We start from the raw sequence: 25,459 nt of genomic DNA on the forward strand, positions 1-25,459 counted from the left end.
AGATCTCTGGTAGGTGAAAGGCAGGCTTGCAGGCTGATGCAGTGACTTAGATTTATGCTTACTTAAACAAGAAATAGATCATCTGGAAGGAATAATAGAGGTTTGGTACCACTGTGTGAAATTTGTATATAGTTTCAGTGTGTCACATTCCAAGCAGGAATTTTTCAAATTCTAACAAGAATAAGATTGTTAATGAGAGTATTTTATAGAAAGTATTTCCTTGTTTCATTTACAGAAACACATTTAATTGTTTTGATACAGCTACTTTGTTAAAGAGGAATGCTTTCTTTACAGGCTGCTGAGCTTTACATTTTTACATGCAGAAATACAATGCTGTTGTGTATTTCCTCTCTCTTCAAAGCTACATTTTTCTATGTTGCTGGCATCTTTAATATTATTTTTTAAAGCTGGTTTTCCTGAGATAGTACTACAGATTACATCAAGATGCAGACAGAGTAACCATAAGCCTTGGCTATTTCATATGCATATATCAAATCACCATTTTTCACTAAGCTACTCCTCCAGGTTTGAAATTAAATGGTCCTTCCTATGACTTCCAAGAGAAGTGGTTTCTCTTCCATTTTCATGGGTTTTTCAATGGAGAAGGAAAAAAATTTTGTTTTAATTCCCTCTTAACTGCATATCAGTGTTGGTCAACAAATTATATATTCTGCTCTATTCAGAGGATAAAACTATTTAAGCACATCCTTTCCCATGGAGAAGAAAGACATTGGGTGACTTCATCTTGCGTTTGGAGTCGTGCATCTATTGCATGTGATGGCCTGGGCTTGGTTCCTGACTAGTCTCTAAAAACTACCTTGGCTGCAATGTTGTAGTAGTGCTCACTGTAGGTGTTGGAGCACACAGTTTTTGAGAGCAGTGTCACACAAGTGTTATGCTTTGGTGACACTTCTGTCCATCTATGTTTTCAGAAGGTATTCTGCCTTCCTTAACATTTTGATTCCTTTCAGCCAGGGACTACTCCCATTATACTTCATCAAAAGCATGTTATGCAAATGTGTGCAGGTTTGGGTGCCACAATATAAGCAAGATAGAAAGTTATGAGAGAGTGTCCAAAGGAGAGCCGTGAGGATGGTGAAGGGTCTGGAGTGGAAGCCCTGAGGAGTGGCTGAGGTCACTTGGTCTGTCCAGCCTGGAGGAGATGAGGGGAGGTCACAGTCTGCAACTTCCTCACGAGGGGAAGAGGAGGGGCAGACACCGATCTCTGCTCTGTGGTGACAGTGACAGGACCAGAGGGAATGGCCTGAAGTTGTAACAGGAGGTTCAGGTTGGATATCAGGACAAGGTTCTTCCCCCAGAGGGTGGCTGGGCACTGGAACAGGCTCCCCAGGGAAGTGGTCACAGCACCAGCCTGACAGAGCTCAGGAGGCGTTTGCACAATGCTCTTGGGAACACGGTGTGACTCTTGCGCTGTTCTGTGCAGGGCTAGGAAGTGAACTTCACAGTCCTGATAGGTCCCTTCCAGTTCAGCATATTCTGTGGTTCTGTGATGTGTATTTTTGTATATGCACTATTGAAGTTTTTTTATTGGGAAAGGTAACATTGTGATTTTAAAATACTTCAAGTTGTTAAATTAGAGCATTGCTGCTTTACTTACTTGTGTTAAGATCTGCAGAAGCACTAACACTTAGGGGACAATAAAGATACCATTATTCTCACTCCTTAGAAAAAGGAAAGTTAAATTCCTAAATATAAGATTAGATAGTTTTGTATAGTTTGTATTTAAAAGTAAGCTAAAACTGTTCTTTTTGTTAAAATCTGGTGATTTTAACACCAGTTAAATCCTTACTAGCTACCATTTATTCATCTTGCTTTCTTTTAATGCATATCTAGAGACAAGCAAAGATTGTCACAAGTTTTATTTTAGAGAAACTGACTTTTAAAAAGTGTATTTTACAGTTCTTGTTAATGCTTAAAATTATTGTAGTGTAAAATCTGCCCTTCTATTTCAGAGGGAAGGTTGCTTAACACTATTGACCACTGAGGTTTGCTGGTTTCTGCTTAATTAATTATTAGTGATCACTAGCTGAATCTAGCTCTTTTTCTCTTTTCAACTAAACTGATTATATTACACGTTAAGTAATATTTTAGCTTATGCTAATAAAATAAAAAGGCCTTATCTTAAAGTATTTCAACAGTTTTAAAATCAATTCTTAATTTTAGATCAGTGAAGACCTGAAAAATGAGTTGGCTAATGAGCTGAGTACATCAACCCCTGGCTTCAGTCTGACTAAAGTAAAAGAACAAATGTTCTATAAGGTAAGTAAAAATTGCTGACTCCCACAGATCTGCATTCATTTTCTCTCAGTTAAATGCAAAGTTACTAATTTTAAATTTACCTAATAGTCACAGTAAATCCAAGTATCTAAAAGACTAATGAGATTTCCTCTAGTTCTTGTGAGTAAAAGGGTGGAGGGAGGGACTGGGAAAATGAAGGAAGCTTCGAACAGTTAATGATGTCTTCTGTCCTCTTGTACCATCCCTTACTTTTGCCACAAAATGATCTTAAGTTTTAATGTTTCCCAGATAAATGACTTAATTTACCTGGCTGTCAGATTGTTCAGGATTCTCAAACATCTATTGCTGAAATTAGGTTTAGTCTGATTGTATTAGCCAGAAATTGGTTTTGCAAGAGAGCAAGGGGAGAGGAAAAAGTTTGTAATGTGGCCTACTGATGCTTTGGAATAAAGTTGGTTGAGTTCCAGATCTGTTTGCAAAACCTTCTGTATGTAGCTTGTATGAATCAAATATTTCCAGATGTTTGAAACAGAAATCCATTTTCAAATACCAAATCAGTAAGTGATGCAAAGCTACATAATTGGATCAATACTGGAGACACAAACTTTGAAGTAGCTTATTTTGCCTAGTTGCATCACTTTCTATAGGCAAGCAATATTATCCCACCGAAATAATGATTAGCTATTCCTAAGTATACATTTAATTTCACAGTCTTTGAGTTTTTTTCTGGAGACAGTGTTAAAAGACAGAAAATGACTTAAAGCTTTACTGGTCTATCTTGAATCTCAGGGCTATGAACTTTGTTACTGTGTTATTTTGCTATTCCACAATGTGGGTTTTTCTTCTTTCTCAGGTTGGTCTTGCAGATGCTGTGGATTTATTTAGAGCCAGAAGAGTATTTATTAAAGATGGCTTTGCTTATGTGCCATTTAAGGAGATTGATGTGATTGTTTTGAATAACTATAGAACAAAATTGTCAAAAGCACTGGCGGTAAGTCAGATAAAGTCTGATTTTTACAACTCTTGTATTGTTTGGTGACACTTGTGGACAATTGCCTTTTTGGGTTTTAAATTTATATGCTTCCATCTGGAGAATACCAGAAACCTTACTACAAGTACTGGCAGCACTAAAGAAATGTTCCTGGTGAGCCGAGTGTTCATAAATTCAAATGGTATTTAGCATATAATGTGCATTCTAAAGAAATTTTTGCTGGAGGATTTTAGAAAGTTTCTCACAGAGACAGTAACATGCCCTTTCATTCAACATGTTACCCCTGTGCACACAACTGTTTTTTCTACTCCTGTCTGTCTTTCCTCCCACAACATTTTGCAACAGTTTTTTGTTGGAACAAGTAAAATAGTTGTGGATTTTTATTCTATGTTCTGTTGGTAACAACTGAGATTAGCTCACTTGGTTAGAACATGGTGCTAATAATGCCAAGGTCATGAGTTCAGCCTTGGTGCAAGTCATCCACTTAAGAGTTGGGCTTGATGGCCCTTGTGGGTCCCTTTTAACACTGTTGAGTTCTGTGAACTCAGATGAAGATAATCCAGAATATGTCAGGCAAAGGGAAAGTTTTTGTTGTATGAATATTTGAGTTATCATATCTAGCTAGAACATCTCTGGTAAACGCTGTATGTGAACATCCTCAGGAATTGCTTGTTTTACAAGTATTGTTTGTGAAAAGAAGTTGTTGGAATACTATTTGATCTAGGCCCAAGTTCTGCAAGTACAGCTGGTTTAGCTTTTGTAGGATTTTTTTTGTGTCTGCTGCAAAGGAGAAATTAGCCAAGAGAACTGTGTTTCATTTCAGGCACTCTGGTGATATAGAGGTCTTCATGACTTTGCACAGAAGTTGTGCATCATGGCCAGACTTAATTAAGAAGTAATAAAGCCTTGAACATCATCACCTGTTTTGTTATTTCATTTGTCTCGTAATGAACATATTTGATAACATTACCACTTTGGTAAGCATTACTTGTGTGTTCTTTTGGGAGTATGTTTTAGTAGTTTTGCAGCATCTGGGTGTTCGCACTTTGTTCTCTGCACTTTCTACTGGACAATCCTTGTATTAGAATTTGAGAATTAAAGACTGTAATGGTGTGATAATCTAAATTAGGATTGAATTTTATTTCTAAAGAAGGGGTTTGTAAAATTAGGTTTAAAAATGGTATCTTTTGTTAGATATTTTGACTTCAATGGATTAAAAATTGTGTGGATGGCCAGGTCTCAACTGTGGTGGTGAATGGGGCCACATCCATTTGGTGTCTGGTCACTAGAGGTGTTCCCCAGGGCTCAGTTTGGGCCCAGTCCTGTTTAACATCTTCACTGATGATCTAGATGAGGGAATCGAGTGCCCTCTTAGTATATTCATGAATGGCATCAAGTTGGGTTGGAGTGTGATCTGCTGGAATGTAGGAAGCCTCTGCTTCCTACAGGGTCTGGGCAGGCTGGATAGATGGGTGGAGGTATGAGGTTCAACAAAGCCAAGTGCTGAATGCAGTATTTGGGTCACAACACCCTCAGGCAGTGCCACAGGGTGGGAGCAGAGTGACTGGAAAGCTGCCCAGCAGAAAAGCCCTGGGGGTGCTGGTTGACAGCAGCTGAACACGAGCCAGAGTGTGCCCAGGTGGCCAGGAAGGCCAGTGGCATCCTGGCCTGTACCAGCAGTAGTGTGACCAGCAGGAGCAGGGCAGGGATTGTCCCCCTGTGCTCAGCACTGCTGAGGCCACACCCGGCGTGCTGGGTCCAGTTCTGGGCCCTTCAATTCAAGAAAGCCATTGAGGTGCAGGAGTGTGCCCAGAGAAGGACAACAGAGCTGGTGAAGGGTCTGGAGCACATGTTTTATGAGGAGCAGCTGAGGGAGCTGGAGTTGTTTAACCTGAAGAAGCAGAAGCTCGGGAAACCTTATCATTCTCTACAAACTGCCTGAAAGGAGACTGCAGCAACATTGGTCTCTGCTTCCAGGCAATTTGTGACAGGATAAGAAGACCACAAGCTGCACCAGAGGAGGGTCAGATTGGATAGGAGGAGGAATTTCTTCACAGAAGGGGTGATTAGATGTTGGAGGGGGCTACCCAGGGAGGTTGTGGAGTCACTGTCCCTGGAGGTGTTTAAGGAAAGACTGATCTTGGCATTTGGTGCCATGGTCTTTTTGATGAGGTGGTATTTGGTCATAGGTTAGACTTGATCATCTCACAGGTCTTTTGGAACATAATTGATTCTGTGACTTTGGGCAATACTTTTGGTTTTGACAGTCTGCTGTATACTTCTAATGGACAAAATATCCTGGTTATAGATATTGGAGAGATGGTTTTTCAAGCATGCAGCTTCTTACAGCTCTCATTAGTGGTGCAGTTTTTCAGTGTTAAAGCACCATAGTTTCCAACTACATGTTGTTTGTGCATTATTATTGATTATTTGTACTTGATCCATGTTTTGCTTCGTGGAGCTTATTTAATGCTACTCTAAGTACTCACATGCACAGGTTTTTGGAAGGAGCTATGCCTACGCAGGAGCAATATTATGATGAAGGCCTGCCCTGCCTTTTCCGGGTGCTCTGACATTGTACACCTTATGGGAATGTGCTTGTGCTAAAGATGCTCCTCCTAACTCTCCAAAGCACAGAATAATTTGGGTGATTGCCCAGCCTTGTTACATTGCTCACTACGTTGCAGATGTATGTCACCATCCTGCATGTTGGAGGGATTCTAGTTGGGGTCATAAGGGAGGAATAGAACGAGAGTGAATTGATGTGTTGACACTGAGCTTTGAGAGAAGAGTAAATAATTCATAGCACTGACTTTTAAAAAAAAGTTTTATGTTGACACTGGCAGAAATTCAGTTCAGTTATGTTTTAGTCACTAGTCAAGCCCATGAAGCATTCAGATGTTCTCTTTCATCATTTAAAAACAAGTTTGACATCCCAACTGTGGCTGTTTCTTCAGGCTTTATAGTAAGAGGAGCTGGTATTAATCAGGCCTTCCTGGCAGTTCCAAGTACAACCAAAGATGTTAATTTTATGTGCAAAATCAATACTGCAAAGGTCTTCTTTATGTATTCTCTGACCCATTTGATAGTAAATAATTTCCTTGTGCCGTTAATGATGATTAAACTGTAGAAAGCTCAAATATTGTCTGTAACTTGTGAGCTGTAATGTTAGCTCAACTATTGTTTTATAATGTAACACAATATAAATTCATAGAAGTTTGCTTAATGTTTTATTCATGAGGGTTTCACTGTGTTTACACTAACGTACAAAATTATGCATCTCATATTTGAGGGAAGTCATTTCAGATTTTGATTTTTTAAAAGAAGAAAATCGGAAGATTCAGTTTATTGTCATGGCTCAGACCCACAACGCACAGACCCATATCAGAGCAGTAGTGGGACTCAGTACTGCACAAAAGAGGATTGCCCCAGAGAAATCTGGAGTGGGACAAAAGGAGGAGAGGATGGAAGCAGCCAACACATGGATACAGGATGGAAGGAGGAACCCACACTGAAGCAGGTGGAGAGTTCCTGAAGGAGTCACAGCCCGTGGAGAACCCATGCTTAGGCATTTTTGTTTTCTTGAAGGACTGCATCCCATGGGAAAAAGCCCATGCCAGAGCAGGGGGAATCATGAGCAGGCAGGAGCTGTGGAGAGGAGCTGTTCTGGACCCATCACAGCTGCCCCTGCTGCCCTGGGTGGGAGGTGTGGGAATCTCAGGTGAAGGAGCACAGTGCAGCTGATGAGAGACAGAAGCAAAGGCATTGTCTTGTTTGTCTCTGTTCCTCACTACCTGAGTCTAATTGACAGTAAATTACATTACTTTCCCTCACATTGGGTCTGTTTCACTTGCAGTGGTCATTGTTTATCAATCTCTCTGTCTTTATCAGCATCTGGGTGGGAATTTGGCCCTTAGGTTGGGGTGAGTTATCTATGGCTGTTCTTCTAGTATTTTGTCATGAGGCTGGATACTGGAGGCAAGAAGGTTCAGCTCTGGTTCCAGCTCACACAGCCATGTTAGCTTCTGTGTTTCCTGGGCTCTTTCTCTTAAACAGCTCTCTGATAAATTCAAGATATGGGGACCCTAGATACTGAAAAACCTGATTCTGACTGGAATGCTTCCAGTAGTGTTTGAATTATATAGATTGAATCTTTATGTCATTTTACGTTAATGAACATTATGTTCAGAAAATGCTTTGTCCTAAAGTTCTAGTGTTTTTTGAACAATATATTCTAAAGCCGTAAGCTGATGCTTGAGAATGTGTAAATATTCCTGCTGTGTGAATGCTTTTATGGTGTGTTGAAGAGTTTATCTTACAGACTTGTAATTATCTATACTAGGATAACTGAGCCATAGATTTATCATATTTGTATTTAAATACTATCCCTTTTTTGCCTAGCAGTTGAAGCAATAACTTGACTGGTCTCTGAATTACTGCAAAAAATTGCTTTTGTGAAAACACTTGGTCAGAACATCATCTAAGCTCTTACTGTTTGCAAATTAAAATATAACCTAGAAATAGCACTAATCGGTGCCATAAGAAATTGATTCCAATATTAATACATACAATCTTGATAAAGCATTTTTCTTCCTAATTTAATACCTGCACTTTTTTACTTTGAAATGTTATCTTGTGTAATCTGACAAAATGTCTACAGATAAAATTGTTGGGTGTTGAGGTTGCAAAAGGAAGACCTCACTGGTCTAATTTTGTTTATTTTTTCTTGATTCCTTTCCTGATTTAGCATGTAATGGTTTTTTTAAACAGTTGGAAATGTGAATCGAATAAGTTGCATTGCTAATATTTGTAATGATTTGTCTTTTAAAATGAAATATTAGTCAAATAAATATGCTATTTTGGTTGACTTATAGGTACAAAGAACCTCCTAATTCAGAAAAGTATCAGTATACATAGCACCATTTGTGAAACATTTTCTTTCTAAAACACGAAGTTTTTAAGCAGTGGAGCAGAAGGCTTTATGTGATGGCATTAATGTTGGGAAAGTATGATTGATGATGGTCTTGTCACTTGAAATTCATTTCAGGTGTTGTGTTCCCAGTGTTAACTTAGAGTAATTCACTGTAACATAAATGGATGATTTTTATAATATGCACATACAAGGTTAGTAAGGTAATAACTTAGGCAGTGTAAGGTAAAATGTGATTACAGTGACTTTGTCCTCTGAATCTCTCAGGTAAAGTTTGCAGTGAGAATTTTGCAGAGAAGCAGCTGGTCTTCATTTCTGAGTATTACAAGGTCATTGTCTAAGGCACAGGTCAACTGAATAAAATGGTGATATTTTGAGTGGGGGGAGTGATAGTTATGGAAATTATTTAGAGTGTGTGGGGGTCAAGAGAAGACTGAAGCTTGTATGTGGACTTGTTACTGGACTTTCCTTTGTGGCTTTTTTTTTTGGGTGTTATCCCATTGCTGTCTCTTTTCTAAAATACAGCCTTCAGTTTTTTAGCTCTTCTACTGATTGAAGTACATGTGTTCCTTCTAGAGACCACATAGATTGCTGGCATAATTATAAATAATGTTAGGAGGCTAAATGAAATTGGACTGTATTCAGTATTTTTTCTTTCTCTTTCTTATCTTCTTGCATCTTTCATACAGAGTATGAGTTAAGTACAAAATTTGCAGCTTACACAATTGCTGTGGTCTCTGCATAGTCCTATCTGGTTTGATTTCTATTAAAATGCTTCAATCTTCAAATCCACATGGATATTTCAGGAGAGTCAAGCTAACAAAGCAAGATCTGCAGTATTTAAAGCATGTGGAAGGCTTGCCTAAGTTGTTCCCCAAATTTCAGAAAAAAAAAATGGAATATATTACTTGCAAGTACAATTTTATTTCTATGTTATGTGGTAGATATGATAACCTGAAAACTCGTCAGTTAATATGGCACCAGTTAAATGTCATTTATTAATATGCTGGTAACAGTTAATCTGTGAATGATGCACTTTAGTCAGTGAGGAAGAGCTGTAATGGCATATGCAGTTGGTGAGTAAACAAAATTTGCATTTTTCCTGATTATTTCCTTATAGTGGCCTGTGACCCACAGCCATTAGCTATGTTATAGCTGCAGCAGTATCTGTCTGGAGTTAATTTCATCCACTGTACTCTGGCTTAGCAAGTTTATAGAGCAGGCAAAAATAAATGGGTTGAATCACTAAAAACTGTGATGACTACCTCTCCAATTACATGATATTTTTTTTACACATTTTGCAATAAACTATGGAGACTGGCTGTTCTCTTTAGTAAAGTGTTAGGATGTCCTAAGCCAAGGAATGTGCATTGCACATGTGACATTAACATGTTCATTGCCATTCCTACTAATGACAAAGATCCGCTGACCTTTGGGGAAGGGCTAAATCTTAAATCCTTTTTTCAGTCAGAAGGGAAAATGGGAAATGACTGTCAGTAGATCAAAATCAGACATGAAATAAATTGAACACCTGGTAGTCATATCAGGCGTTGGCAGATGAACGTATAGAATCTTTTTAGAGGTTGGAGCACTCCTTTAAGCTGTGAGTGTCAGAGTAAAGCGTGCACAAGTTTTATCTCAGCAATGCCTTTGCCAAGAAGTGTTTAAAAGAAATTCTACTGTGAAACTAATTTTAAAATGCCCCACTAATTTTACTGATTACACAACTCAAGTGTTTTAAACTCTTTTAAGAAAAAAGTAGCAATATGCTTTTTGAACTTACTGAACTTATTTATTTTCAGACTTTTAAATATAGGGGAAATTAATATTTTTAGAAATGCTTGTCATTGTCAGTGTTGCTGCAGCTAATTTCTGGGTGGCCTCATTGTATGACTTGCCATTTTACTGCAGTTTCCCAAAGTATATTTCATCTGTTAAACTATTACTTCTTCAATTAACTGCTAATTTGCATACCTGTGCTACAGAGGAAGCAGAATTTTTTTGTAGTTCTTGTAACTGAAAATTATTTGTCAGAATAACTTTTTCCAAGTAATAGGAAAAATAGGAAAATAGGGTATGTTTCAGAGGCAGTATGTTAGAACAGAATTTTTACAGTAAAATCACACCCTAGTGTCTTATGGACAGTGTGTACAGGCTATCACTAGAATTCTTGGAGTGCTGTCATCCTGAAATATTAGAAACATGATTTAATTAGGCTGCAAATATGGGCTGGAGTAGTTCAACTTGGCTGTAGTAGCATTGGGCCTGTTGGTGAACCCTGCCCTCCTCCCTTCCCAGCTGTGGCTTCATTTTGCACCTCTGGCTCGAAAAGAAACAAGTCCTTACTTGGATAATGACTTGTCTCCAGGAAAGCATCAGGTGCCTCTGCATTGCCTGTGCTCTGCTGCCAGGCTCCTGCTGGATCATCCCTTCCAGTGGCCATTGACTGACCTGCCTCAGGAGTGCACTGCTGTATCCCTGAATGTTTTGACTGCAGGGATGTTTTAAAGTAGGGTAATCAGTGTCTTATGCTCAACTGATTCTGGATGCTCGGTTGATTTGGGGTTTCTTTTGGTTGGATTTCCTGTTGGATTATTCCACAGATCACACGTGAGTTATGCATATTTGGTAGTGTCAACGTAGATAAATGTTTTGGATCATCTCATTGGTCTGATGGGATCTCATCTGTGGTAATCCATCGAAATGGTTCCTCCCTCTCCTCCCTGTTAATGGTGTTGTCCCATTGTCAGTCAGTTCAAAAAGTTACTTTATCCCACTCCCACTGTTTGTCCATCACCCAGAACCCAGCCCAGCGTTCTAGAAAGTTCTCCCCAGTTTGATGTTCCATAGGCTGGCTTGTCCCAGCCACTCCCCTGTAATGCCCTGATTGGTCCATCCCTATGCCTGTTATTCCCTTCCACCTCCTCTTATGCTATGTGATTGGTCCAAGAATGTATCCACTTGTCTGTACCACCCCTGTTCAAAAAAGGCTGTGCAAGCCTTTGTCCCTGCCTGTGTAGCCTGGTTCCCTTCGGATAGTAAAGTTGGTCTGGAATTGCCAGCACACTGGTCCTGTGCAATCCTTTATCAATCCTTGGTCGTGGTTTCTTCGTTGGAGTTGTCAAAGACCTTATCACACCCTCCTTCACCAAGAGCTAGAGCTAGCTGGGATCAAGAAGGAGCGGACAGTGATAGCTGGTGCCCAACGTGGGGCACCAGTTATCACTACCCTCCTTCTCCCTGGGGCTAGCCAGAATCAGAAGGAGAGGCCAGTGATACTCATCTGTGTGAGGGAGGAGGCAGTAAAGTACTATAAGATAGATGTTTTATTGTAAAAACGGATTTTGGAAGGTGATGATATATTTGGAAGTGTCCAGTTCTGTGTGAAATTTTGTTAAATCTTGATGTGCACGGTAGATTCTTGCAGGGACACTGACTTAGCTGTTCAGTGTCTGAGTTGTAGAAGGGCAGAAAATAAGGTGAAGTATCAGGGAAAAACAGATCAATGAAGATACTCAGTTTCCATTTACATGTAGCTTGTGAAAAATCTTTTTAGCAATAAATTTTTTCTGTACTTATGTAAACAAATTGCTTTTCATGTAAATACTAGTATTTCTCTGTTTGTAAGGATTGATGTTTAATTTTAATAATCTGTATTCTTGAACAAATATCAGAAAGCAAGGGTCTTTTTATTACCATCTGTCACAAGTTAAGCAAAATGACATGGTTTATTAATGACTGCAGCCTTTGTTATATGTACACATGGAAAAAAAATGGATTAAATTTGGATGTACTGCTTAGAGCTTTGTAAGTAACAGAAAAACCCATGAGTTTTCCTTGTTATTTTTTGTAGTTATTTTCTGGATAGCAAAGTGAGGTGAAGGTTGTTCTGTTACTGGATTTCTTAATCCCAAGCGTTATTTATGTTTCTTTTCCCTCCATCCCTTTGATTTCTAGACAGTAAAAATAAAATAAAATGTGGAAATCCCAACACACTACCTCCCACCCCCTCTCTTTAAAACTGAAGTGTGAATCAGGAGAATCTTCTTTGGGGATGGTGGGAATGTAGAATTACTTTTTTTTTTTTCAAAGTGACTAGAATGCTACCAGTTGTCAAAGTGAATGAATAAAACTATTAATCACTTTTTATTCCAGATGACAGGCTTTTAAAGTAATTTTTGGAAGAGTTGAGTCTCCTAGGTACTATTCCAGAATGCTAGGCATGTGACACCCCTTGTTGACAGAAAGCAAATACCTGCTTTTCTATAAAAGTTGATGATAGCTCATACTGAATGAGCAAGTAAATAAAAGAAATGTAATAGGAGGACGTAAAACTAAAAAATAAGAGCTGTGAATTAATTTAGGATATATTTACATTTAAAATCAGTCTCTTATCTGTCACACACAATAGATTTTGCTGTGTTAGATATTTTAATGTGTGATTTGAAAGGCAAATTACACTATTTCTTTTGAAATATGATTTTAAACATTACTGAAATTATTTTCTAGATTGTTGTTACTGAACAAATGAAAATCTTGGGGTGAAATAGCTTTTAAATTTGGTATAATGTCTGATGTTGCTGTCTAAGAAACAAAAGGCTTTGAAGAGCAGGTTTCTTTCTTCCCTCTCAGTGCTTTTATGGCTCATTGTACAACTAGCCAATTTTAGACTAACCAGTTTTAAATAGCAAATCCAGTTGGACTTTTGATCTTAAGTTATTTCAGGAGGAATGAAGAGGGGAGTGTAGTGGATTATCTGATGATGTGTTTTTGCCAAAATTTAGGCTGATGAATAATCCCTGGTTTTCATCATTAGTGCCCTTTCTAGTGGAAAACTATTAGACACTTACATTCATCTATATATTTTTCTTATAGGATAATGCTGTTAGAGCTTGCAGCAAGAACAGAGATGATTGAACTAATAATTAAAGAATCAATAATGAAGAATTCTTCCAAGCTGCATGCTTTTCAAACCAGCACTGTGTTTAGATCTGTGCCTTTGGGAATTTATAATGGTTCCAAGACAAAGGGTAATTCTTATGAAGTCCACAGCCTAGTACTCAGCTCTTAGGAGAGTTGGATTTTTTCAGGCACAAATGTGGGATAGTGGAATTCAGTTGGTACAAAGGAGAATACATCATACAGGGTGTGAGCATAAACCTGTGCTCTGCTGCTGAGGGATTAAGAAGTAGATGTGGAGTAGTGGTGAATGAAAGCTCCTGTCCTGCTCAGTGCAGGGTGCACTGCCAGCACTGCTAGCAAATCTGCACAGAAGCTGTTTGAGGGTCATTGTGAGCACTTCTTTCAGGTGGACAACTTTTCCTCAGGCATGAATGCTATTATGAGCAGGAGAAGGATATGAGATATTTGAAAAAAAAATCCATTTTATTTTCTTTCATAATGTCCTTTGCCTTTGTGACAATGTCTAAAAGCCACAGAGAACCTCTCAGGAAAAGAAGCAGCTTTTGGTTTTGTATGTGTGGGGTTTTTTTACTGTTTTTTTTAATACCTGGTTCATCACAGAAACATAATATTTCATATAGCAAATGGTAACATTCTCTCATCTGACAAGTGATTACTCTGAGCTCTGGATTAGTTCTGCAGCTTTTTGCCTTACAGTTTTTTTTCCGAATGTTGGGTAGCACTGTTGAAATCTAAGTCACAGTCACCAAGATTTTTCCCTGGCCCCTGATGTGTGCTCCTTCAGCCACTTAAATAGCATAGCAAAAGCAGCCACAATGGGATTGTGTGCTGCTGTTGCTCAAACTCTTAGTACAAGTGTTGCAGTTTGGATGGAGTGTAGTTCACAGCTAAGCAAACAGTGGGCTCAGTGTATGCCAGCAAAGCACCCTGGCAGCAGAGGTAGTTAGAGAGAACTAAATCCTTCTTTACTTTACATTTAATAGACCACATCTAGAATATTATGTCTAGTTTGGGAGCTTGCAGCACAAGAAAGATGTTGATAAACTGGGGCAAGTTTTGTTAAATTCTACCCTCTGTGTTTTCTGCCTGTCTTTACTGCGGAAGTTGAACCTACTACTTACCAGATTTTCAGCTCTTGTCCGGAAGAGCTGTTCTCCAGTGAGTTGGCCATCATCCTGTACCATTCTGTCATAGGTACAGGACTTCTCAGTTGTGCTTGGGCAATGTCAATTACAATTAGTCACCTAAATTTCTCCTGCAGCCAAGGAATATGGGTGGCACAACACAAGTCCGGGCAACACACGCAGTGTAGCACTTTTTTCTGAGTATTTGGTGATATGCAAAAATTAAGCATGCTGCTTTAAACATCTTTGCTGTGTTTTGGTTCAAAAAGAACTTGAGATTTTTTAGGATTTGAAATGTAATATTTGAATTAAGCAATGATGTTTTATGAAGACTGTCTTGGTTTTTATTTTAAATTTTGTTGTGTTTAGATTTGACTGTTTAGCTTGTATAACTTGTGTTCTATCTCCTGTTTCTACCCAGAAGCCCTGATGGAATTCTGTGACTTCCTTGCATGTTGCTTTTGATCCCTCTGATCTCTTTTGGTCTCTTTAATGCTTGTTTGTTGCAAGGTTGGCATGTCTGACTATCCAGTTGTATTTTCACAGAGGTGATATTCTTAAAAAATATTGATCTGGCCCGTGGTAGCTTGACACTGTTGAAAAGTGCTTTAGCAATTGTCGGCTCAAGAGCAAGGCAGATACTCCCATACAATATCACTTTGTGCTGTAGATAAAGGGGGATTAGTTTGGTGAAAATTGTGATCCTTGTCTTTATCCAAGCTTCAGACTGTCTCAGGCAAGCAAAATTACATAGTCCTTCTACACACTGCTTTCTTCATGTGGAGTACTTTATAGATACGACATTCAGTGAAGAACAGCTGAAGTGGCAGTGGATGTCAGAGACAGAACTGCAGTGGCACTTTCTGAAAATAAGAGGCATTTGGCCCTACTTGGCAGAAAACAACCTCTTGCTAGATTTTACAAAGGAGCTGGTCATCTTTAATTCTGCTTCACTGGTAGTAAGTTTTCTGTACTTTTTGGTTATATATAGATTATTTTATTGAAAAATATCGTAAAAGATAACATAATTGGTTAATTAAAAACAAAAAATACAATTGAAGAACCTGCATGAAAATTAGTATGTCTTTTAGAGCATGCGGTTAAGAACATTGCAATCTCTTAAAACACTGCACACTGGTTTTGATGTACTCTCTTCATTTTCCTTTAACCTTATACCACTTGCTAGGGCTGGGTAGTGAAATTGGGAATACAGGAGTGAAACTGAGCCTGGGAAGAAGAGGAGGGTCACAGCAAGACTGTGTTTTGTTTATTTGTCTTTGTTTTCCACCACCCAAATCTGGTTTTATTGTCAATACATGTGCTTTTCCCCAGGTTGAGTCTGTTCTGCCCGTAATGGCAATTGATAAGCAATCTATGGAGCTGTAGATCTATTTTCTCCCACCTTCTTTTCTTCCCACCTCCTCAGCCAGGAGGGGAAGTATGCAAATGGCTGGGTGGGAGTTAGGCCCTTAGCCAAGGTCTACCCAAATGGTTCTATGACCAGCTCTCAGATTCTTTGAAGAAAAGAGTGACGTCACACAAATCCCCTATTGCCCAGCTGTGACTGGTACCATGGACTCTTTACAGGGCACTCCCAGCAAGGGTCAGGTCTTGGCTGTGGCTTGGCTTCTATGCATAGTGGTTCGCTCTTGGGCTCAGCCTTTTGCAGTGTTGAATGTTCATGGGTGAGTCCCCTCCTTCTATTCAGGGCTATAATCTTTTATTTATTTGTTTTATTCTAATTTAGGCACTTGGCTTAAGCTGTCAGTGGCCTCATTGGTGATGTTATCTCTCTGACCTTCACTATATCTAAAGCCCATCTGCTGTTGTTACCTGAGGTGCTGTCATTGTTTTGCATTTTGGCCCAAATGTAAGAATGCAAAGCTATTATGAGTTCATCCGTTCTTCTTGTTTTTGTCCTGCCCAGACCTAAACCATTAAAATGAGACAGGTGTTGTTTTTCAGGCAAGCTTACACCAGTCATCTGTGCTTTCCTCATTTTACCAGTGCGTACTGGTATCATCTAAAGAGCTAGGGCTGGACAAATGTAGGCAAATTCTTATTTTTTGAGTGACGCCTCCAAGCACACTTGGGCCATACACAGTTGTTTCTGTCACTTCTTGAAGGCATTAGGGACAAAAAGTTTTACTAAAGGAAAATAAGGAAGTTTTCTTGCATGTGTTCTTCTATTTTGACTTAGTGAATTGACCTTAAAGAAAAGAGATAAGATTTTAGACAAATAATTTCCCATTTAACTTTGCTTTCTAGAACAATGTTCTATATAGGCTGAAGAGTGACTGTGATTGCTCTGGCATTTTGTGGGAATTGTTTTCTGTTTTTTCCTAACCTCTTTCAGTATCTCTTGCACGTAGATGAAAATAATATGATTTTCCCAACCTTGGTAACCTTATTGTCCCAGATAATTTTTCTCCTGCTTGAGTATTCTGTACAGGCTTAGTCATGGCAAAGTCACAAGTTGTGTGAAAAGAAGCTGATTTTCTTATGCAAAATGGACAGTGGGCTTTCAGCAACCATTAGAGAAAATGTTATAAAAAGCAAAATTAAAGAACTGTGCAGGTTTGGAATCTGTGTTTTTATGGTCATAAGGATGATGCGATGTGCTGAGTGCTTAGTGGGAAGTAGGCTTAGTAGGACTTGTGAACACTGTTTCAAGAAATACGAAGGTAGCTAATGGGCGTATATAAAAACGTGTCACTCAGTTCACCATATCCCAGTTTAGTGAGGGCTTCAGAGCCATTTTCAAGGGTTATGCCAAACCAATCTGCAAAAGAATTAGTAAGCTGACTCTCATCGATAAGTGATTTTTAAAATTTTTATTTGCTGTTGCTCTGTTGATAAACTACCCAGAGCTGACTGATATGAAATGTATTTGGATCTAGTAACTTCTAGCTTTTAATTGTGTATAGACCTTATTCTTTTTATACTATATTTAACAATGGCTTTGCTGAACAATGTAGAAAGTTGCTTTTTATGTACTTTATGTACTCTTTCTCTACATGGGTTATTTTCTGTTATGAGACTGTGCCGCAAGTAATTGTGAGCAGCTTTTGAGATCCTTTAGGGCTTTATAATTACTCAGCAGCCATGGTGAAACAGATTTGATGCTAGCAGCAAGAGTTCCTTGGCTAATATAAATACTTGAACTCCTGATTACAGCCTCTGATTCTCTGCCAGTAGTAATTACATCCTCTATTTCTCTGCCCTGAGGGTGCTGAACTGCTGTAACTTAGGAGAAACCAAACTTCTGCGGTCTGTTGCCAGACACTTGGCCAATACCATTGTATTATTTTCATGGCTCCCAATGGATCATAAACTGGGGTTTGAAGACTGTTAGAATGATACAAGAATACAAAAGATATTTGGTAACAGATTTTGCTTAACAATATGTTGTTCTTGCTCCAGAAAATGGATTCCAGATATATTCAAAGACTAATGTTTGGAGAGTACATTCTTCATAAAAACTCTTTTTTAGTACTTCCTGTATTTGAAGGGATTACTGTAAAGTAGCTTACCTTATGTTCTGAAATGCACTTGCGGTACCTGATTCAGTATTTATTTGGTTTTCCTTTGCACATTCATGTGGCTTCAAACAAGTTAGATCTTTCAATCCTGTACTTTTGGTTGCTGGCCTCCATAGTCTTTTGGTGCCTGTTTTTGTGTGTGTGGTGTTCTTGAGGTGACCAGCAGTGTCTGCACAGGGTGTGCATGAGGTCATGGTCATGTGCTTGAGCAGTGCATGGTCAGCCTGGCTGGGTCAGGGGCTGGCAGCAGCCTGCCTGCGAGGGGCTGGGAAGGAGAACACCTTCCTGGTGTTCTCCAAGCTGGGGCTTGGAGCCACCAGCTTCAGCTTCGCTTTAGCAGCTTGCTGTGTGCCCTTCTGCTCTGAAAGGCACTGAGCCTTCATAAGGCTCAAACAGAGGTCCCGCTTCCATAGTTCAGTTTTAAGGCAGCAATATTTATTTTCATAGATATGTAGCTTTTTGGAAGGCTTGGTTTTCTGCTTCATGAAATTTACTCCTGGGTGAAGTGTTCGTATGTTACAGTGCATTTGTTTATTCAGAAGTAAAATATTTGTAATAATTGTAAATGCAAATAATTTAGAAAAGATCAGAGCATTGCATGTTGCATGGAGTTGCTAATAGTTTTCTTTGATACAAATGTCCTTTTCTGTTTTGGAAAGAAAATACTTAAACATTAACTCTTACTCATGTCTGTGAAGTGTCATTGCTGTTACTGGCAATTGAGAGTTGAGATGAAGTAAAATGTTGAAAAATGATGATAAGTAGGCTCAGATTAATGCTAGGTTTTAGCTGTATGAAATTTGAGTGCATGTCATGTTTTTAGCTCTACTCACTAAAGATAAGAATGTAATCACTGGTACTTGAACATATGGGAAACTGGGGCTTAAAACTATCAAAGGCTGGCTATTAAACTACCAAAGATTTGATTTTGCTTCTTAATAAAAGACAATATTATAAAATATGCACAAATGAGCAAAAGTGTTCCAAATACCTTTTTACTGTTAAAAGATTGATATCTTTCTAAGTTTTAGCAACAAAACAATTATTTTGAAGCAGTACTACATTGAAAGAATAAAATAATTGAAATTCAAATGCTGCCATTTGAGTTTTGAAAGCAAGAGATCGGTGTCATGTGGGCTGTTGTAATAAAATCTTTTCTATGTTGTTTGTTACTAAAGATCAGTGTGGAATTCCGAAGGATTATTTAAACTTATTTGGAATTGTATAGTAAATTTGTCAAGGGAAAAAAGTAAATATATGGAGATTTGAGAAGCTCACTAAACACAGAAAAATGTTTTGCAATAGTATCCTTTTTCCTTAGGTGTTAGTGTCTCTTTCTTATTGTTTAAGGACTGAATAAGAGCACAGGCTTAATAAATGTCAACTTCAGTAAGTAATCCTGGTCCCTAAGAACAAGTGATTTTATGATCTTTTGTTAATAATTTTTCCTTGAAGGAAATCTAAGAGTAAAACTATCTTGTTTCCAAAAAATCTCTTCATTTCATCCTCCTGAAAAAGGACTTGACAATCTTGTTAGACTTTGGAAGGAAAATCATGAGTAATTCTTAAAATTTCTCTACAATGCAGATGAAAATGTGGACTTTGGAGGCTGCTTGGAGAATGGAAGCTCTTGCATGCAAAACAGGAAGGTTTAATAGTTCAGAAATATTTGGTACTTATTATGGGCTGTATTTTATATTGTGTATTTGGTTTTTAGCAGGGAGATTTTGCCCAGGGAGATGGCAGAGTCTCCATCCTTGGAGCTATTCAAACCCTGCCTGGACAGTTCTGGTCAAACAGCTCTAGATGAGCCTGCTCAGTCTGAGGAGTTGTACCAGATCATCTTCAGAGGTGCATTCAAACCTCAGCCACATTGTGAATCTCAGTTGTTGAAAACCAAATACACAATACAGAATACAGGCAGTGTTTCTTGCTGTTCAGATGGGATCTCCTGTGTTTCAGTTTGTTGTCCACATTTCATCTGGTCCTGTCACTGGTCACCCATGGAAAGAGCCTGGCTCTGTCCTGTGCATGCTCCCTTCAGGTATTTATATGCATTGGTAGAATCCTCCAGAGCCTTCCCTCCTCCATGCTGAGCAGTTCCAACTCTCACAATCTTTCCTCTTAACAGATGATCCAGTCCCTTCATCTTTGTGGCCCTGTGCTTGTATTTCTCTGGCATGTCCACCTCTCTTGTAGAGGAGAGCCTAGAACTTGGACAGATAATTGATTCCCAGTTGTAAAATCCTGTTACTATTAAAATCTAATTATCACCTCTGAAATTCTGTAATAAAACTGATTTATGGAAACTGATTTTTATAGAGCAGCAGACATTTATTTCCTGTAGTGCATAGGGCTTTAGTAATAGGGTTTGTAAAGATAAAATGCATAACAGTTTTTAACTGAAGCTTTTTATGAAGGCCTACATTGATGACTATGTAGTAGTAATGATGACTATGGAAAATGAGCTTTTAATCAAGTGTACTGATGGGTATTTAGAGTTGTTTCTCCTCTTTTTGACTATATAGTCTTCAGCATCAGGCAGCTTTTGCTAGTGTGGTTGTTCTTAAAGCAGTTTTGGAACACAGTGCTAGACTGATGAAGTTTGTGATGGGAAACATCTACCATGGCTTGTGACACTGACTTTGAGGGTCTTTAAATAATAATCTTTCGTACATTCTAACCAATTGTTTCTTGTGTGATATTGGCTAGTAGCTTCTACCAAGAAGAGATTTTATGAAGAGATTGTGGCTTTCTTAATTTCCTTCTCACAAATGAAGTGCAAGGGGTGGGGTGTGTGTCTGTGAAACTTTAAAATCATAACAAAGACCTTGGGGAAATCAGTGCTGTCTGAGCTACCTTCTTCCACTTCAGTAATGCTACATGGATGCAAGTTAATTAGAACGTCATTGTTCAGTTCAACTGAACTGTAATGCTCCATGGATGCAAGTTAGAGCATCATTGTGTAGTTGAACTGAGGAATACATTCCAGGTTACTTTGGAGTACTGGAATCACCATTTAGTCTGTGTACCTGGGAGAAGGACTGGAAAAACAAAAAACTGTTCATAAATAATGCCAGAAAAAGAAACAAAAGATCTGCATGCAGCCAAAGAATAGTGAGCAGTAATGAAGAAATGAAGAACTGTTTGCATGAATCAGGAGTTCATAGTGAAAGAAAGTGAAATAAAAGAAACTATCTTATTTTCCATGCTTGCTGTGACGGTGAGTGTTCCAGTATACAGTTTATTTGGTTTTAAAATTACTAGGTATCTGGAAGTTGATACAAAAAAAGGGCTGAGGACTAAATTAGGAGTTAAAATTCTCTGTAAAGGTCTAATCACTGGTGAAACAGTTGGTACAATCACTGAAGAACCTTCACAACTATGGGGAGCAGTATTATTTAACAGAACATTTGGATTTTGCTGACAAGGTAGCTTCTTAAATGTCTGCTTCAATCTACGTATAATTAAAGCCTGAAGCACACTACACACTAGTGTAGTAAGATCGAATCAATAACTTATTTTGGGAGAAATACCTAATGAGCATCTTCATAACTGTCAACGTCAGCTTTATTTTAGTATGCAAAAAAGTATTAGGGATGAGGTCATGTCCATGCTGTCATCCTCACATGCAAGTGAAATGATTATATGCACAAGTAATAATGCTGCAAAACCCAGCAACTGTTCGTTTAGCAATTAAACAAGGTTTAGTGATTGAAAAATTTTGCTTTAAAGACTAAATATGAGACTCCAATCCAGGTGTTATTTATAACTCAGTGTGAATATGAAAGGTTAGACATTTCCAAATGGAAAAAAGAAATCAATTACTTTCAGAACCAAGTGCCCCAGGAAAACACTAATTATTATTCTGAGTCCATTTGACAAATGCTGAGCGGAAATTAGTGGACTTTGGTTTCCTCAGAGTTGTTAAAGTATTAGGTAAATATCTAGGACATGCTAGCAAGGACACTTTTCACAAATCTTAGTTTGTTACCTCCTATGGAAAATTTGTCCTTTGGCAGTTTGAATTAACTGGGAAAATGAAAAAAAAGACATTATATATGTAATATTTATAATTTATAATTTAGAATATCTATTTTACAACATAGTTTGTATTTTATTATACTTACATGTAGGTTTTAAATTTTTGGATCTAGCAATCTAAGCAGCATTGATAACTATTGTGCCCTGCCTTTTACAGTCCAAAAAGAAAATGATAGTGCTAATAATATAACTTTAATTCGTTTGTTTGTTTGTTTTTAAAATAAGTTAGCTGCTGCTTTTGGTTTGCTTTCCTTAAACATAAATGGCCATTTCATGTTCTGTGTGGTTTTCTTTTGGCTAGCTTGTTTTACTTTGAAGAGATGTGTGTGTGTGAGGAGTTGGTGGGAAGTTTTATGTAATTAAATGTTCAGCCTTATATTGACACTTATATCATCCACTAAAGATTCAAGAGGGAAATTTTTCCTGTGCTTTAGAAATGTCAGAATTACATTTGTACTAGAAGCCAAATAATGCTAATTTGTATTATTTATTTGCTTTTTTCCATAAATTTGGTGGTACTAGATGGAAATAATCTAAATACTTGATGTATTAAATTATATTGACACATTAAAAAAAGTTCGATAATGTCAAAAGCATTTTTTGCATAGTTTTGTTAGTTTTGTTTGTTATTTCCTGTTATATAGGTTGTGTGTTGTGGAATAGGTGTAACATTAATTGATTGGTGTAGCTTTTATTGAGCATACTTCAGTGTAAATGGTGCTGAAATAACTTTTAATAGCTCAAGAAGCCTTGGCAAAAATTACTTACTAATTTTGTACAGTGCTTGAGATTCGTAAGAGGCTGTGAAAGGTTAAACTCCAACTTTTTTCAAAAGAAAATTGATCAGTGTTAAAATGTCAGCTGTCAGGTACAGCAGCATACTGGCATGCAAACACTGCTCTCTTATCCTAAGTTCCCCAGCTGTATAGCATTTGCATTGTGACATTTTGTAACAGCATTAGCACCATAGCTGATGTTGCAAAATCAATCACTTTTTGTTGGTATGAGACAGCCTGCAGCTTAGCTGGATGTTGAAGGTGTTTCTCTGGAGCGTAATTAACTTGAATTCTTGGGTTCTGGCAATATATGCATCTCATGACTTCTTGTGCAAAATCATACAAACCACGTAATAGCACTCTGAAATGTCTTTAAACTAAATAAATAAAGGCAAACCAAAGTAGTATTAAGGCTTTCTCAGAAGTACAGAACGTTTCTAGACATTGTGTCTGAAATTTAATCTAAAGCAAGTATTTTGCTGCCTGGTGCATTAAAATATGCCTTACTGGAGAACTCATATCCTTTAATACTACATTTTAGAGAGTAGCCAGCTGAAACTCAGATTTTGTTGAAAATGAGGTTGTTTTAAAGTTTTAGAGCTTCTATTCATCAACAATGCTTCTAATCAGAGAGAAATGCATTAAGAAGTCTTTTGCAACTATTAATTTCTCTGTTTAGTCTGAATTCTAGATTAAAATGTAAATGAGAACTAGTTTTTGTTGCTGAAGGCAGATTGCAGTGGGGAAGGGATTTTACGAGAACAATTTATGTTTGAAAGGTCACTGTATTATAGAGTTTCCATTTTTATATAAAAATATAGCCTTATAGTTAGACTCTGTGTAAGTGGAACTGAGGCTTAAAGGCCTGCTATTGACCACAATCTTGCTGGATATTTGCAAAATTCATGTTCAAGACCAGGCTGGATGGGGCTCTTGTCTAGTGGAGGTGTCACTGTGTGTGACAGAGAGTTTGGAACTAGATGAGCTTTAAAGCCTCTTCCAACCTACACCGCCCTGTGTTTCTATGTTGATCCTATAAATATGTAAAGAGTACTCTGAGATGTGTGTAAGGTATCTATAACAATATAGTGAATATAACGACACAGTCTTTAAGTGAGCAGAACTAAAATGTTTCTACAGAATTATTTTTAACCTGTTCCATCTCTTGAATTGGGAATGAGGAGAGGAAAGCTTCCCAGAGGCTTTTGTAGCATCTCCTGAAGATTGTTTGTTCTTTTGATGAAATGTATACTCAGGAGTATACTAGCTAATAGTATCTAGCTAATCTAGATAAACTAGGGTTAAGGAAAAAAATCTGGAATTAAGGTAAAAACTTTCACAAAAAGCATTTTACTGTCTTCTCTTGTTTCTCAGTTATTCCCAGTGAAGGGGGAAAGCTGGGATCTGTTGTTCTGAATTTTCAGATATGGTATGGCTACAGTATTGTCAATAAAAAAAAGGGTTTGGTTACATAGAATTTGATATTCTGTTAGGTTGGTTGCATTTAGAAAACATCTTACAATGCTGGCCAAACAGATCTTTGAATAAACTTTGTCTAGTATTAATGAGTTAGTTGGAATAAATGTAGTGCCTATTAATATTAAATAGCTGCTGCTAAAGGCAGTCTCTGTCTCAAAAAGTTCAAGAGAAAGACCTGAATAGGTAGTGTTGGATTAGTAGAGCGAAGAGTAATTCTATTTCATTCCACAAAAAGAAATTTCTAATTGTGTACCTTTCCTTTAGGTGACTTACTGCTGCAGGTACTACTATGATGTCATATTTTACTCATATCTTTGTTTCCATTTTTTATGAAGCTTTTACCTTCTTTCTCTCTTGCACTTCACTGCTGTGCAAGCTCATGCTCAACTGGGTGATGCATTTAATGGGAACAGATAGCCCATAGTGCATTTGTTGGGCACAGATAGGTCAGGCAGTAAGCTGGGCACAGAACCTGCAGAGAGCCCTTGACAAATTGGAGGGCTGGGGAGTCACCAACCATATGAAGTTTAACAAGGGAAAGTGCCAGATTCTGGGATGGGGCAAGCCTGGTTGTGTGCTTGAACCGGGAAATGAGAGGCTGGAGAGCAGCGCTGTGGAGTGGGACTTGGGGGATGGGAGTCCTGGATGGTGGAAAGTTGTATCTGAGTCAGCAGTGCCCTGGCAGCCAGCAGGGCCAGCCCTGTCCTGGGGGCATCAGGCACAACATCCCCAGCTGGGCAAGGGAGGGGATTGTCCTGCTCTGCTCTGGGGCAGCCTCACCCCCAGTGCTGGGGGCTGGTTTGGGTGCCACAATATAAGACAGATACTAAGCTGTTAGAGTCCAAAGGAGGCCACAAGGATGGTGTAGGGTCTTGAGGGGAGGGTATGAGGAGCAGGTAAGGTCACTTGGTCTGTTAAGCCTGAAGGAGACTGAGGGGAGACCTCATTGCAGTCTTCAGCATCCTCATGAGGGGAAGTGCAAGGGCAGGCACTGATCCCTTCAGTCTTGCGACCAGTGACACAACTGGGCTGAGGTTAAAAACAGTTTATTAAATGAAAAAGAAAATGAAAACAAAAAAACCCACAGGCAATGGCTTCCAGCAACAGACTGATGCCCAGCCAGGTCTTGAACGATGGCAACTTTGGGAAAACTACCCCTCAGTCCTATTGCTGAACTTGAGGTGATAAAGTCACCATCTCAGTTTAGCTCTGAGGTGTCTGCATGTGCCTGTCTACAGCTCACTCTGCCCCTTCCTCTGATCATCCAGGCCTTGGGACTTGAATTATCTCAAGTCAGCAGTGTTTTATGTTCTCTGTAAATTAAACTGCTTCAACATGATTAGAGTAGGGGAGCTATGCTCTTTACTTGACAACATTTTGATGTCTTTCAT

The 25,459-nt window shown here is 38.4% G+C and overlaps 1 protein-coding gene across 2 annotated transcripts in view; it reads left to right on the forward strand.

Moving 5' to 3' along the window:
• PRIM2 (DNA primase subunit 2) overlaps positions 1–25,459 on the forward strand; it is an 89,082-nt gene that overhangs the window by 18,951 nt on the left and 44,672 nt on the right. Inside the window, exons 5-6 of one of the 2 annotated variants that reach the window (XM_063389415.1) lie at positions 2,185–2,280; positions 3,113–3,250. The exons of the other annotated variant lie outside the window; for it this stretch is intronic. Of the exons in view, the coding sequence (XP_063245485.1) occupies positions 2,185–2,280; positions 3,113–3,250 (234 nt within the window). The remainder of the gene's footprint in view (positions 1–2,184; positions 2,281–3,112; positions 3,251–25,459) is intronic. 2 annotated transcript variants of the gene reach the window in all.

Source organism: Prinia subflava, chromosome 2, assembly GCF_021018805.1.
Source record: "Prinia subflava isolate CZ2003 ecotype Zambia chromosome 2, Cam_Psub_1.2, whole genome shotgun sequence".
Taxonomy (NCBI): domain Eukaryota; kingdom Metazoa; phylum Chordata; class Aves; order Passeriformes; family Cisticolidae; genus Prinia; species Prinia subflava.